This window comes from Protobothrops mucrosquamatus, unplaced genomic scaffold, assembly GCF_001527695.2.
Source record: "Protobothrops mucrosquamatus isolate PMUCROS unplaced genomic scaffold, P.Mucros_1.0 scaffold60, whole genome shotgun sequence".
Taxonomy (NCBI): Eukaryota; Metazoa; Chordata; class Lepidosauria; order Squamata; family Viperidae; genus Protobothrops; species Protobothrops mucrosquamatus.
This window is the reverse complement of record NW_015386439.1, coordinates 104,785-119,524: the sequence shown is the minus strand read 5'-3', so window position 1 is coordinate 119,524 and position 14,740 is coordinate 104,785. Positions and strand designations below refer to the sequence as shown.

General features: G+C 52.6%; 1 protein-coding gene across 1 annotated transcript; it reads left to right on the top strand.

The window, feature by feature from the left end:
- Nucleotides 1-774: 774 nt before the first annotated feature.
- On the top strand, nt 775-14,369 carry LOC107283957 (axin-1). The gene is made up of 14 exons (XM_015811948.2): nt 775-1,068; nt 1,181-1,333; nt 1,505-1,639; nt 1,970-2,056; nt 2,338-2,403; nt 4,923-5,818; nt 7,744-7,884; nt 8,280-8,376; nt 9,171-9,308; nt 9,584-10,104; nt 10,613-10,789; nt 11,493-11,732; nt 12,633-12,800; nt 13,290-14,369. Exons 1-14 carry the CDS (start codon nt 775-777, stop codon nt 13,414-13,416), a joined length of 3,240 nt encoding a protein of 1,079 aa, XP_015667434.1. The 3' UTR covers nt 13,417-14,369.
- Nucleotides 14,370-14,740: the final 371 nt, after the last annotated feature.

Genomic DNA, 14,740 nt, shown 5'->3' with positions numbered 1-14,740 from the left:
CACAGAGTAACTGGTGTTGCCTGTCAGACACCCCCTCCCCGCTGTTTTTGTAGCCTCTAGGGAGCTCGGAGGTCATTCGCCTGTCCTTGTGTTAACCTGCACTTAAAAGAGCCTTGGTCCAGGGTCGATGTGGAATCACTGCAGTGGATAAAGAAAACTCAACTTAATTTTAAATTAAAAATGCAAACACGGATATATCATCGTCTCAGGAAAAGCTCTAGCAACTGCTGGTCGCAATATCCTATTATTTACATTCCATCTAACCATCTGTGGCACTTTAAAGCTTTTTTAAAAGGAACAGCTTCCTTTAACTTTCACGTCTTTAATTAAAGTATTTTCAGTTCAATTAAAAATAATGCTTGCATTGGTTAAAAGTGAAAAGGACTCGTCAGCCAGAGCGGGTCTAGCGGAAGTGGTTCATCTAAGCAAGCGAGGCGGAGGGTGGGGAGGGGGCACATCGGTGTAACAGTCGCCTGTTGTCTGGATGTGCAGGAAGCATTTCTGGAGGGCAAAGGGATCGCGCGGCCGCGAATTCCTACCCGCCCTGCTTGGATGGCCAGCGGGAGGCGCCCGGGCGAGGCCCCAGGCAAGTTACGACCAAACGCCCCGGAAGGCCACGGGGAGAGGGGGGGCTCTCTCGGACAAAGAGGGTTTCCATCCCGGAAGGGAGGCCCGCTGCCCGCCCTCCGCTTCCGGCTGGGCTGTGTGCCAACGAGACGCAGGCGGAAGCGGCGGGCGGCCGAGGCAGTCGCTTCCGGCGTAGATCTGCGCGCGATGCCGCTGCATAAGGTGCCGCCGCGGCTGTGGGACTCGCTGCGCCTGCAGCGCGGCATCCTCGCCCGGCTGCCGCCCCACTACCTGCGGGCCTTGCGCGAGGACGCCGCCGCGCCGCCCCCTGCCGTCCACTGGAGGCCGCCCGCCGGCGAGTACGTGCGCCGCCCGGGGCCCCTGGAGGGCGTGCGGCAGCAGGTGGTGCCGGTGCCCGTCTACTTCCCTCCCGAGAGCCAGGAGGGGCTGTGGGGCGGTGAGGGCTGGGTGGAGGGCTACCGCTACGCCCACGACGACAAGGTGGGTCCGCGGCCCCGCGCTTGGAGCAGGCCGGGGGCGCTTGCCCCTCTGTCGGGGGGGGGCCTCCTGCGCGTTACCCCCCTGGCTCCATCTCCTTCCTTGATGCCTTCAGCTCTCGAGACGGTTGAAGAAGGTCTGGAAGCCGCAGATTTTCAATCGCGAATTCTACAGCGAGATCCTAGACAAGAAGTTGAGAATTGCTATTACCATGAGGACGCTGGAGCAGATCGACAAAGCTTTTGGCTTTGACTTCTACATCTTAAAGGTTTGCAGCTGGTTTCGGAATGGAGACTTTCCTTCCCAGCTCTGGTCAGTGCATGATGGCAACGACTTGAGACTGCACAGGTCCTCCTCTGACTGATGGGGTTGTGGTTGCCCACAGGGCCACCTGTAACACATAAGGTAGACAGTGGCATTTCATCCCTTTCATTTACAGACCCCGAAGTCTGAGTTGTGTTCCAAATTGGGCATGGATCTGAAGCGCACCTTGCTTTTGAGACTGGCACGCAAGGACCCTTCTCTCCACCCAGATGATCCAGCCAAGAGGAAGACTGTTTATAACAAATACAAGGTGACTCTCCTTCTTTACAAGAGTGTCTAGGAAGGCCTAGGGGTGATTTCTTGCTGCAGGGTGCATTTTTTTGCCCTCTGTTCTTGGGAACAGGTATTGTGCATGAGAATAATGGAGAGGGAAGTGCTATCTTTGTAACTTTTGGATACAGTTACACATCTCTTGGAAAAGAGCTTCCGTTCCAATAGCCTATTGTGTTGGCATGTAGCTTCCCCGCTAGAGATTTTCCTCATATGTTTACCCATATCTGCATTTTTTCCATAATCATAGCTATCTGGCTTCTCAGTAAATTTCTGTGCTGCCATTTAGCAATTTGAACTTTGCCTACAGGAGTTTGTCATTCCAGAAGAAGAGGCTGAATGGATTGGACTGAGTTTGGAGGAAGCTGTGGAGAAGCAGAGAGTTCTGGAGAAGAAGGTACATGGCTTAAGCACGTCATAGAGGGATTGTGCCAGAGATTGGCAGGCCGGTCCTTTCACTTCCTTGATAGTGCAACATCTGCCTAGAGTATCTACCTACTCATAACCAATAACCAGTTGCATTCTCAGTTGCATTTCTTTCCATTGATTCAGTATATCTTTTGAGAATGAGAACTTTCAGGAGTCCCTCCGTCGGGCTGAGACCAGTCCTCATGAGGTGCTATTAATTGAAATCAAGGGCAGTTGTAAGACTCACCCTCTGTATTTGTATTTTCCTAGGACCCTGTTCCCCTGTTTAGAGTTTATGCAGAAGAACTTATCCTACACCTCCAAAAACAGCAGAAGGCTTAACAAGGAAAAGTTAACTTGGGCTTTGAGAATGTTCTGCTCTCTTTGGTTTCTCTCATGCATGTCAAATACAGCAGGACTGAATACCAAGATGCTTTCTTAGGCCTAATTAGTGAATCAGAGGAATGGATTGAGAAAGGTCTTTCTTGTTATTTGGGAGAGCCAGCAATCCTGAACTGCATTATCTCCTTTGTTCATTATGCTTATTACTCAGCACCAATAAAGAAGACTGTTTCATCTGCTGCCAAGACTGTGTTCTTGTCTTCATCTGCTGAGACTTTGTACCTGCAACTTGCTTTGGCACTTTAGATCTTAGCCTGGACACCAAGTGAAGTGGGTAATTGACATAATGCTCCCTCAGTAGCCATCTTTGTAAAAAGACTGGGGACGGGACCTGTGGCTCCCTTGGACATGTCATTTTCCTGCTTTTTGGCCAGAGAAACAAGTACTTGCATTATAAAACAAAATGAACAAAGTCACTGCCACTGAGGTAAACAAATCACCTTTTTTGAATAGTTTCTGTCTGTGCAAGAGACTTAAAGCAGGGCAGAAAGAGGAAAAGAATAATAGCTTTTATTGCTGAAAGGGCACATTTACACATTTATTAATGTAGCCACTAATCTACCAATGGAACAAGGGAACGTGTTGGTACAAAGAAGCAACTGGCTCACGAGCCACCCCCTCCAGTTCCTATTGATTGCTTATGGCTGTGCACCCCTGGGTCTCAATCTGGAATGTTGTGCAGCTATCCCACCCTTTCATCCAGGACCCAACCCTGCTCCCAACCCTCTACAATGGTTGGAGGAGGAGGAGAGAACCGGCAAGCCAGCTGCCGAACAGAGGTAAGCAGGAAGGAGGGAAGGAGCCACTTTGGTAGTTGTGGCACTCTGGCTTATCTCAGGAACCCCTCACTCTCCCCTGGGCCCCACTGAGCTGCCTTTTGAGGGTAGAACCTGCCAGAGAAAAAAGCTGGGTTACGTCAGTGCTGGGAACTTGAGCGCCCCTTGCTGCTGCTCCAGCTGTGCGTGCCCCAGGCCATTTGCATGCTGCCTCCTGGCCCAGGGATCTCCCCTGCAGGTTTGGAAGGCCTGGAAGCCAGAAGAGAAAGATGAGAGGCTGGGAAGAGGGACCGGTTGGTATTCTCTGCCTCCATGGTGGGAAAGCCCCTCCTTGGCTGGCAGAAGCAACACACAATATTTTGGCAGTGTAGAGAAGTTTCTAACTCCCACTCCCCCTAACATCCCCTCTCCCAAGCTTCTGAGGCTGGATAGGCTAGGTTTCTGGTCAAGAAGGCCATTGAGATGGATTCATGTTCAGACAAAATAAAGGCTTGTTCATTCCCAAGTGACACTGGAGGAAGCTGGAGTAGTGCTTGGATCAGTTGTCGGAGTTTTTTAATCAAAATTAGTCAATGTAACGGTAACAATATCAACACATTTGGAAGGAACCTTGGAGGTCTTGTAGTCCAACCCCCTGCTCAAGTAGGAGACCTTATACCATTCCAGACAAATGGCTGTCCAATCTCTTCTTAAATGCCTCCAGTGATGGAGCCTCCACAACTTTTGGAGGCAAACCCACTGATTCATTGTTCTCACTGTCATAACATTTCTCCTTAGTTCTAGGTTGGATTTCTCTTTAATGATCTTCGACCTGTTACTTCTTGTCCTGCCCTCCGGGGCTTTGGAGAATAGGATGATCCCCTCTTCCCTGTGACAGTCTTTCAGATATTGGAATAGTGTTTTGTCACCCCTAATCCTTCTCTTCCTCAGTGTAGACATACCCCGTTCCTACAACTGTCCATCCTATGTTTTACCCTTCAACTCCCTAATAATTTCTGTTGCTCTTTTCTGCACTTTCTAATGTCTCAACATCTTTTTTGAATTGTGGTGACTAAAACTGGACATAGGATTCCAGGTGTGGTCCTATCAGTGCAGTATGAAGCAGTGTCAATTTTTCTTATGAGCTGGATGCTGTCCCTCTACGGGGGCAGCCTAGGACTGCGGGAGCCCCTTGGGCGGCTTAAGCGGCTGCCCACCAGCCCGCACAGTTACCGCTGCGGAGCCACAGGAAAATCGCGGACGGTTATCCTCCCTTTGCTCCCGCCCGCCCGGCCGCCGCCGCAGCCTCCACCTCCGGGCCGCCGGGGGCGCTGCAGGGCCGCCGCTCGCCGCGGAAGGGCGGACGCGAGGGTGAGGCGCTGCCGAGTGTCGGCTGAGCTGGGCCGGGCCGGGCAGGCAGCGCTCCGGGGGCCATGGGGGGCCNCGCCGCCGCTCTCGCCGGCCGGGCGGACAAAGGGGGCGGGCGGCGCGGCGGCTGCGGCCTCGGTCTGGCGCGAGCTGCGGGCCCGGCCTGGGGTGGCGGGGAGCGGCTCGCCCGTGCGGCTTCTGCGACGGCCGCGGGAGGAGAGCCCCTTCTCGCCTCTGGCGGGCCTTCCCCGCGGTTGCAGCCGGAGCCCCCCGCTCCTGCTGGCGCGCTGAGCCGGGCCGTCGCCGGGCCGGCCGGGTCCCGTCCGCGAGATGAGCGCGCAGGAGAAAGGCTTCCCGCTGGATCTCGGGGGCGGCTTCACCGAGGACGCGCCCAGGCCCCCGGTCCCCGGGGAAGAGGGCGACCTCGTTTGCGCGGACCCGCGGCCCGCCGGCCACGGCTTTTCTGCCGGGAAGGGCGACGGAGGGAAAGCCGAGACGACCACCGCCACCCCGCGGCGTCCGGACCTGGATCTGGGCTACGAGCCGGAGGGCAGCGCTTCCCCGACGCCGCCTTACCTGCGATGGGCAGAGTCTTTACACTCCTTGCTGGACGACCAAGACGGCATCCACCTTTTCCGGACCTTTCTGAAACACGAGAGCTGCGTAGATTTGCTGGACTTCTGGTTTGCCTGCAGCGGCTTCAGGAAGCTGGCGCCCTGCGATTCCAACGAGGAGAAAAGGTTAAAGCTGGCCAAAGCCATTTACAAGAAATACATTCTTGACAATAATGGGATCGTATCCCAGCAGGTCAAGCCAGCCACTAAAAGCTTCATCAAAGACTGTGTTCTGAAGCAACTTATTGACCCGGCCATGTTTGATCAGGCGCAGATGGAAATCCAGTCCATGATTGAGGAGAATACCTACCCCTTGTTCCTGAAGTCGGATATTTATTTGGAGTACACGAGGACAGGTGGGGAGAGCCCAAAAGTGCACAGTGATCAGAGTTCAGGGTCCGGGACGGGGAAGGGCCTGCCTGGGTACCTGCCCACCTTGAACGAGGATGAGGAGTGGAAATGTGACCAAGACATCACAGAAAGAGAGGAGGGACAGATGGCAATTGATCCGGAGTGTGCCTCGTCCAGCAGATTCACCCAGAAGCTTCTTCTGGAGACAGCCACCCAGCCAGCCCCCAGGACCAGGCATTACAACGAGGGGAGGGAGTTCAGGTGAGAGCCACAGTCCCAAGGATGCCTTTGTTTACAGCTTGCTTCTGTCCATCTGACTGCAGGTGCTGGGGGCTGCAGTGTTGCTGCAGGAGAGGAGGCGAAGGTGCTGGGAGGTGGGGAGAATACTGTAGGTGCACATCTGTCAGATCATCTGTTGGTCTCCTCAGTCCAGACTGACCATCCTAGCTACCAGAAAGCAGTTCACCTTTGCCGCTGGGACACTCTTGAACCATGAAATTCACTCTGTTTGTTTTTAATCATCCAGGCATTCTGGTGCCTTTTTTGGGATGTCAGGTCAAGCCAGTGAAGGGCAAGGAATTTTATTGCAGGGTTATAATGCAAGGCCTCTGGCTGCAGACAGATAACCGCCTCCTTTTTAAGACATAGGTGACCAGGGAGTTTTGAGCTAGGCAGTCCAGCTTTTGTATCTGTTTCTGCCTCTTACTTCACAAAGATAGAGTTTACCCAAACCAGGGAGTTTATTAAAGTCAACATACATGATGAATTGTGTAAGAAGACAACACAGAAAATAGTTAAAGGGGATTAATAATGACTAAAAATGTGACTCCAAATCTCCTCATCCCTACTTCTAGTTCTGAGTTGGATTTCAATTTAAAGCTTCTCCCTGTTTTCTCTTGGATGTCATCAAGCTAACTTTCTAAAAAAGGGCAAACTCCAGATTTCTCCCGAGTGCCTAGAGACTATAAGTTTCTTTTTTTTTCTTTGCCAAAATTCCCTTTTTCCCTTGCAAAAATTAAACACTCTAGAGATCTGAAATAAAATTCATCTGATAGCAAATATGGGTGACAGTATATATCAGGATTTGGGTGACAGCCCTTTTTCCTCTGAGTTAAAAGGCAGCCGAAGGGCTGAGAAAAGGAGGGAATGTTTTTTGGTTGTTATTTTATTTACATGAGAAAATGCTTACAGGTGCTGGAGTTCTTTACACAAAAGGTTGAATCATTCTGGACAAGAATTTCAGGGCAAAGATGAGGAAATCCTCAGAATCGATCAGAAAGATGTTTCTTTCGTCTTGCTCAGGAAAGCCATTCTCCTCCTCATTCAAAGACCCCAGTTGGGGATCCAGGCCTCTTGCCTTGGCAGCAAAGGACTGGGGGGGGGGGTAATTGGCCTTTTTCGGCCAAAGACTACATGAAGCTTTCTGGCCTTGGAGAGGTACAGAACACAGACAGTGCTGTATGCCAGATGCTCACCTCAAAAGCTGCTGAATGAGGATTCAGAACTTGGCTTTGGTTAGCCTAGGTTTGCAAAAAATTAGATTTGTTTGCCTCTGCCAAGCTCAGTTTTGTAAAACTGTCAGTAACTGTTTTTCCTTTTGCATAATATCTAAGAAAGCCAGTGGATAAAGTCAATTACAAAATTTTGTAAACGTTACTGCACCTTTTACAATAGTTTTTGCTCTTTTCTGGTTGTTTGCAGGTGTTTCATTACCCAACTAGGCAACATCAGTCAAGTAAGGGGAGGCAAGCCAGTAAACCCCACACTTAAACTTGCACTGATGGTGTTACCTGGTTAGGTAATGAAACATTTCAAGCAAACGACTAAGCTTAGAAAGTACCAAAGACTTCATAAAAGTGTTACATGTTAGCGGTTCTTTGAAAAAGAATGAGGTCTTTAGTGGAGACATCATAATGTTTGGAATATCGGTTTATAATATGGACACTTGCCCTTCCTTCTTTCCTTCCTTCTTTCCTTCCTTCCTTCCTTCCTTCCTTCCTTCCTTCCATCCATCCATCCATCCATCCATCCCATTTATTTGCCACCCATCTCGTGGTCCAAGGTGACTCTGTTCTGTCCTCTTTTGATATACTGGTGGGCATGAATGGATTTTGTTGGCAACAGTCCTCCCAGCATGGATGTAAGTGCTGTGGGGTTCTGGGCATTGCTTGGTTTTCTCTTGGCAGGCCTGGGCTTTGGAGAGAGGCAGGGCATCCGTATTATGTCAACACCGGCTATGCCCTGGCACCAGCCACCAGCGCCAATGACAGTGAGCAGCACAGCATGTCCAGTGATGCTGACACCATGTCACTGACTGATAGCAGCCTGTGAGTACTTGGGAAAGGCGGAGTGGAAGCAAAGGGGGGAGGGTGTTTCTGGGGGCAGATTTTCAGTCCTTCCAGCAGTTCTTCTAAACCTGAGCCCATGCCCGCAGCAGCCATCTTTAGAAAGGCAGCTGTGTTGCTTATAAAAATCTCTTCTGGCCCCCTACCGGTCTGGAAACAGTGTTACAGGAGCTGGTAACATAATGGAGGGAGGGCATTTGCGATGGGAGGGGGCCAAGCTCCTTGTGGGACTTCCTGTCCTGAGCAAGTGGGGGGAAGGTGCTACTTGGGCAGAAGGGCTCTGGGCCTGCCGAACGGGGGTTCGGGCTTTGCACTGGCCAGGGTGGCTCTCCTCTGAGCAGCCTTTTAGTTTATGCGTTGTGGCTTCCTTATGGCAGGGACGGGGTTCCCCCTTACCGGCTGCGGAAACAGCATCGCAGAGAGATGCAAGAAAGTGCCAAAGCAAATGGACGTGTGCCACTACCTCACATTCCGGTAAGGGGGCGAGAGCACTTTGGGAGGTGGGGAGGGATGGAGGCTATGTTTCCGAGGGTCTTCCTTTCCTGGCCTCTAGCAGTGAGCAAGCAGGTGGATTTGGGCCTGAGGGCCCAGAGCCAGACTGAGTCCAGTTAGAAAGTTGCTTCCCACCTTGGAGCCCCCTTTTCTCCCCCACAAGCCCTTCCGAGCTGGTGCAGTTAGCCCCTCTTAGTGTGTGCCTCCAAACCTGACCTCCCCCCTGCTAAAAAGAAAATCTGCCTGGATTTTTTGTTGGTCCCAGAGGAAGCTTATTGGTTGTCTTAGTGGAGTCCATTGGTGTGCCTGGAGTCTCATGTGTCCACTTGGAGTGGGGAGGGAGTTCTGGCGATTATCTGACCAGTGAAAAGACAAGGTCTTCTGCTCTCTGTCCCTGGAAATTTCTGTCCCCAAGCAAGTTCTTACGGGCAAGGCACAGGTCAGCCGATGCCCCTCATTTCAGCCCCTTTGTGGAAACTTCCCAGTGTCTGAGGAGTTCCTGCTGCTTGGGAGCAATTTCTGGGAGGCTGGTGGCTTTGAGCAACAGCTGGCAAGGCCTCGGAAGCAGATGGGGGGGGGGGAAATGATGAGCTGGCCATTACCTCTCCGAAGAGGCTTCCATGCAGGGGAGTCAGTGTGACTGGGCAGAATGAGCCATAGGAGAAGGCCATTTTTCTGCTTCAGCGCAAAGATCAAGAGGAGAATGATCCCCTGATCCTAAGACTGGGAGGGAGGAGGGCCAGATCGCTTTGCACACTGGTGCTTCTTTCGTGTAGCGTACTTACCGAATGCCAAAGGACATCCACGTTGAACCCCAGAAATTTGCTGCCGAACTGATCAACCGCCTGGAGGAAGTATTGAGGGACCGGGAAGCAGAGGCCAAGCTGGAGGAGCGCCTGAAGCGTGTCCGAGCCGTGAGTGAAGCTGCTGCCTTTGCCACGCCCCCAGTTCTTGGAGGAGCCTGGGAGCCAGGTGGGGTGGGGGAAAGGGGAGCTGGGCCTGAAAATCCAGAGCCGCTGCCCTGGACGGGAGGCCTTGCTTGTTTTCGAGGCGACTGGCTCTGCTGAATCCCCTTGTTGCTGGGTGATGGGAGCTGCCACCCTCTCCCTGGGCTTCGGGCCTTTGCCATCTCCTCTGGGCCCTCTGCCCGTGTTGCGTTGCACCCTGACCTAACTGTGTCTCGTGACAGGAGGAAGAAGGGGAAGATACAGACCTCCCCTTGGGTCCGTCCTTCGTGAGCCACAAGCTGGCCCCTCCGCAGCTCTTGCCTCACTTTGCCCCCCGCTATGCTGAGCTGCAGGTGCACGATGCTCACGAAGAAAACCCTGAGAGCATTCTGGACGAGCACGTGCAACGGGTGATGAAAACCCCCGGCTGCCAATCCCCCAAACCCCGATCTCCGGACAGCGGGCTTGTCGGCAAGCTGCATGGCCTGATTGGGTCTGTCCCGCTGGGCCATAGCAAGCATGCCAGCAAGTCGGGGCTGAAGCTGGAGACCGCCAGTCTTTATCACCACAAGCATGTGTATCACCACGTGGTCCATCACCATGCTGGTCTGAAGGCCAAGGAGACAATGGAGGAGACAACTGGCCAGCGCATGCAGGGTCCTTTTGCCTGGAGTGTGGATCCTCACAGCTGCGCCACCAAGTCACGGGCCTATGGGGAGAACATGGGCCTGGCCCCGGGTCCTCTGGATGTCATGGCCTACAGGTGAATTTGGGCGTTATTTGTTAGATTTATATTTCGTCTTTCTCTAGGAGTTTGAGGCAGCTTAAGTGGATATCTCCCTTCATTTTATCCCTCTAACAACAATCCTGTGAGGTAGGTGGGGCTGAGAGAACTTGCTGATCCAAAGTGTCCCAGGGAGTTTCCAAGGCTGAGGATGGGCATGAGTCCAGCCCCTCGACACTCCACTTGAGCCTTTGAGAGCAGCAGCTGCAGAGTGGAAGAACGAGAGACCCAGACAAGAGGTTTGAGCCCCTGTGCTCTTGTGTATGGGGTCATGGTGCTTCCGTCTTAGCTAGCTGAAGACCTGCAAGGGGGGTGGGGGTGCAGAAGTTGTCCTCAGCTTCTCAGGGCAGAGTTGGTGTGCTATTGTGAGAACCAGAGTGCAGCAGGGCCAAGGCCAGGCTGGCCCCAGGAAACTCTTGTTTCTTCCCGTGCTTTGGGAGAAGCAACGAGAGGAAGATCTTGCTTCTCTCTCTCCTCTTCTGGCTAGTGGGAAAGCTGGCTTGCTCTCCAAGCGGGGTGCCAAGAAGTCGGACCCTGGGAAAAATGATGGCGCCAGCCACGATGTGCCTGGCTCTCCAGAAGACCTGGAAAGGAACCAGAAGATCATGCAGTGGATCATAGAAGGCGAAAAGGAGATCAGCAGGCACCGGAAGACGACCCATGGGTGAGTGGGGTCAGGAGAGGAAAGGCACATGGAACCCCAATGTTGGCAAATGGTAGAGGTGCCAAATCTGCATATGGCTGTGAGGCTGTGGTGAAGGCGCTGCCTGGGGAAAAAGGTGAAATGGGCATCTGGTGCTGGGACTCAGGTTGGCAGAACAGCTGTTCTGGGCTGCCTCCCTGCTGCTTGATTGCTCCACCCCCACCCCCCACCAGAGCAGCAAACGAGGTGCCATAGCCTCCTTTCCCCAGATGCTTCACCTAAGAACAGGCTGTGTTGCTTGATTTCTGGCATTTGTTATTGCCCAGACTGGGCTATGGGGGGATGGGCTTGCTCTATACTTCAGGAGGTAGAAAGAAGAGAACCAGCTCTCAAATTCATCCTCCTCTCAGCTTCTCTTGGGGGAATCCTTGGAAGCCTCCACAACGTACCCTGCAGATCCTTTGCAGATCCCTGTCCCCCCCCCCCGCCTCCCATGTCTAACTGGGGAGGACGTCATCTCGTCAAGTGGAAGAAGAGACGGAAGCACCTGCTGTTGCTGTCTGCCTCGGGTTCAGGAACTCAGGGGACGGCCTTGCCTCTTCTGACAGGCAGTTAGAGATTGGGCTTTTTTATCCAGCAGTTCTGCTTTATTTGTTTCTGTCATCTGTGGTTTGCTGCAGTTGTCCTGGGACACTCAGTCAGTTTCTGTTTGTTTTCCTTGAAGCTCATCGGGTACAAAGAAGCAACTGGCTCACGAGCCACCCCGCCCGGTTCCCATTGATCGTCCTATGGCTGTGCACCCCTGGGTCTCATTCCGGAATGTTGTGCAGCCATCCCACCCTTTCATCCAGGACCCAACCATGCCCCCCAACCCTGCTCCCAACCCTCTGACACAGCTGGAGGAAGCCCGACGGCGGTTGGAGGAGGAGGAGAAGAGAACCGGCAAGCCAGCTGCCAAACAGAGGTAAGCAGGAGGGAGGCAAGGAGCCTCTTTGGTAGTTCTGGAGCTCTGGCTTATCCCAGGAACCCCTCTCTCCCCTGGGCCCCACTGAGCTGCCTTTTGAGGGTGGAGCTGGGCTAGGCCCACGTCAGTGCCGGGAACATGAGGAGCGCCCCCTACTGCTGCTCCAGCTGTGCGTGTCCCAGGCCATCTCTGTGCTGCCTCCTGGCCCAGGGATCTCCCCTGCGAGTTTGGAAGGCCAGGAAGCCAGAAGGTGAGAGGCTGGGAAGAGGGACTGGTTGGTCACTTTCTCTGCACCCTTGGCTTTGACTATGGTGGGAAAGCCCTTCCTCTTGGCTCGCAGAGAGCTTCCGATTTTCTTCTCTCCTCACCCCCCATCTTCTCTCCCAAGCTTTTGAGGCTGGATAGGCTTGGTTTGTAGTCAGGAAGGCCACTGAGATGGATCCCTGATCAGAGGAAATAAGGGTAAAATAAGAGAATTGACTAAGGTCCATTTTGTTCTTCCGATATATTCATGGGGTTATCCAGGATGGCCATTTTTCTGTCAGGGCAGTTGGGTGGCAGTGCTGAATGCAGTCACCTTTTCCAACCTGTGTCTCTCCGAGTCTGTTTTGCAGTTCTTTGGGTCCTTCTCCTTCTTCTCTGGAAGCCAGTCCATCCTCCCCAGGCTGGCCTGGTGGTTGGAGATTGCTCTTAGGGCAAATTGCGTTTTGCAGCCTCTTTGCTCCCCCCCCTCCCGCTCTCCCCAGTCCTGAGTCCCCTTTGGTGCAGCTGTTTTCCCACCTGCCCTCATTGGTGGCTGGCTGCTCTTGCTCTGAGTCTCCTCAGAAGATGTCAGGGGCCTCCCTTGCTGAGACAGCCAGGTCTGCAAGCAAAGGACCGCCTCTCTGTTTGGCCTCCTAGAATGAAGGCACCCAAGAGATTGGGCAACAGTTTCTCCCAGCCCTGTGAGAATATTGTGGTGGCGTATTACTTCTGCGGAGAGCCGATCCCCTACCGCACCCTTGTCAAAGGCCGCGTGGTCACGCTGGGCCAGTTCAAGGAGTTGCTGACCAAGAAAGGGAATTACAGGTAAGAATGGGCAAGGAACTGGCACGGGAGATCGGCATGTGCCCATTCCCCTGGGCTTCCTTCAAGTCCCCCTTCAGCCCAGAGCAAAGCAACAGCTCTTGGGGACTGGAGACTTACATTTGATGAACTGGGGGTTACCTGGGTAATGGCTCAATGTTTTCCCTCTCAAAAAACCAGGATGAGAATTGAAGAAAGCCTAAAGTTAAAACATAAATTGTCTATGCAATCTACTTGGTTAGCAGAAGTTGAGGAGTAGTTTTCTCAAACAAGTACAAAGACAAAGGGAAAAAATAGGCTCTGATATGCTAGATATCTGGACTGGGTCATCACTGTAGCTTTGGTGCTTGTTAGACAGTCCTGGATGGATTTGTAATAGCGAAACCCTCTAGAAGCATCTCCCAGCTGGCCTCCTTGTGGTGTGTCTGCAGAGGTGATGGTCTCTTTGGGGCAAAACCTTCTCTGAATTGCCCTCCCATCCCTGTTTTAAAGGTACTACTTCAAGAAAGTCAGTGATGAGTTTGACTGTGGAGTTGTGTTTGAAGAAGTTCAAGAGGAAGATGCGGTCCTGCCCATCTTTGAAGAGAAGATAATTGGGAAGGTAGAGAAGATTGATTAACCTGGGTGAGCCAAAAGGCCCGGCAGCCACAGCGCTCTGCTTGCCTTCTCTGAGGAAATCACAACTCTCTCCACACCATATAGGATCCTCAGCTTGCTGCGTTAGAACATTACACAGCTATTGACAGAAGCTGCACCAAAGGCTGTCTTTGAGATGATACCGGGTTTGCAATATTACAGCCACAGGACGGAGGGCTAAGCCATAAGCTGGAGACCCCTGTATGAAGGGAGGCAGAATGAACAAGGCTCTGATTTGCATTTTTAATAGGCTTGGAATGAGGCCTACTTGATAAGTGTTGCACCTTGTTCCCCCTGGTGTGTTCCCCTAATAGGTCTTCCTGCTCAGATGCTGCCGAGGGATAGAGGAAGACTCCAAGATGCTTAGGGCCACCCCATGCCTTGCGCTGTCTCCCATTTTCTTGCCATTCAGCAGCTGGAGGGGGAGAGAATGGGCTTATGGCAGAAGTAGATGTCTCTTCTTGCTGAACTGTGTGCTTCTCCCTCCTGTCTTCCTGTTTCACTGTTCTCCCCCCCCCCCTCCAATGGTAGATACACACACACACACACACAACCTGGGCTCCACATATCCATGGCAGAGGAGATGGAGCAGCCCTCAAGACTGCCCCCACCAGCACCCGTCCTTTGCGAATGTCACCGAGTGCCTTCCAACCTCATGCTTGTTCCCTCCCTGAGTCGGGTTCTGGCCTTCTTGGGCTTGGATTGTGTTCCACATTGGATGGACATTTTAATGTGTAGTGCCCGGCTGGAGCCGGATCTTCATTTCCCCTTTTTCTGAAGGGTTCAGTTGTAGATATGTACATTTTCTAAACAAGACTCAGGCTTCAGTGGCTGAGCAAATGGCCGGCAGTTCTGGAACTTTTTTTCACATGCTGACTTGTACAATTGATCTTTTCAAAGGTACAACAATGGAATAAAGGCCCATGTTCCAATGGCTTCTGGGTGTACGTGTGGATGCAGGGCTTTTGCAGATTCTGCATGAGCTGAAAACTAGGTTCTCAAGGGAAGGGGAGGAGAGGATTGGCCAGTTGCCAAGTGAGGGTTGACTTCTGAGAGTTTGGAGCAATTTGACCTTCCTGGTAGGTGCAGACCAGGAGACCTCTGAGCCTGTGACTGAAAGGCTGAAACTGTGCTGAGTTTGGACAGTTGTGGCAGAAATGTTCGTGGCTCGTTAGATACTGATGCATCTGCTGGCGACAAGCGGCACCAACCAGATGCCTTTCCTTCTACCTGTGGATTCTTTTGCGGAGCTTTTGTGTTGAAGGGCAAGGTGAGGGAAGGGACTAGAGCGGATTGATTTACACGGA

Excerpts from the sequence above, each read along its gene's own strand:
- LOC107283957 (XM_015811948.2), top strand. The coding sequence starts at position 775 with ATGCCGCTGCATAAGGTGCCGCCGCGGCTGTGGGACTCGCTGCGCCTG. Across the intron at positions 1,334-1,504 it reads TTGACTTCTACATCTTAAAG|ACCCCGAAGTCTGAGTTGTG; the intron begins GTTTGCAGCTGG and ends TTTCATTTACAG. Across the intron at positions 10,105-10,612 it reads CTGGATGTCATGGCCTACAG|TGGGAAAGCTGGCTTGCTCT; the intron begins GTGAATTTGGGC and ends TCTTCTGGCTAG.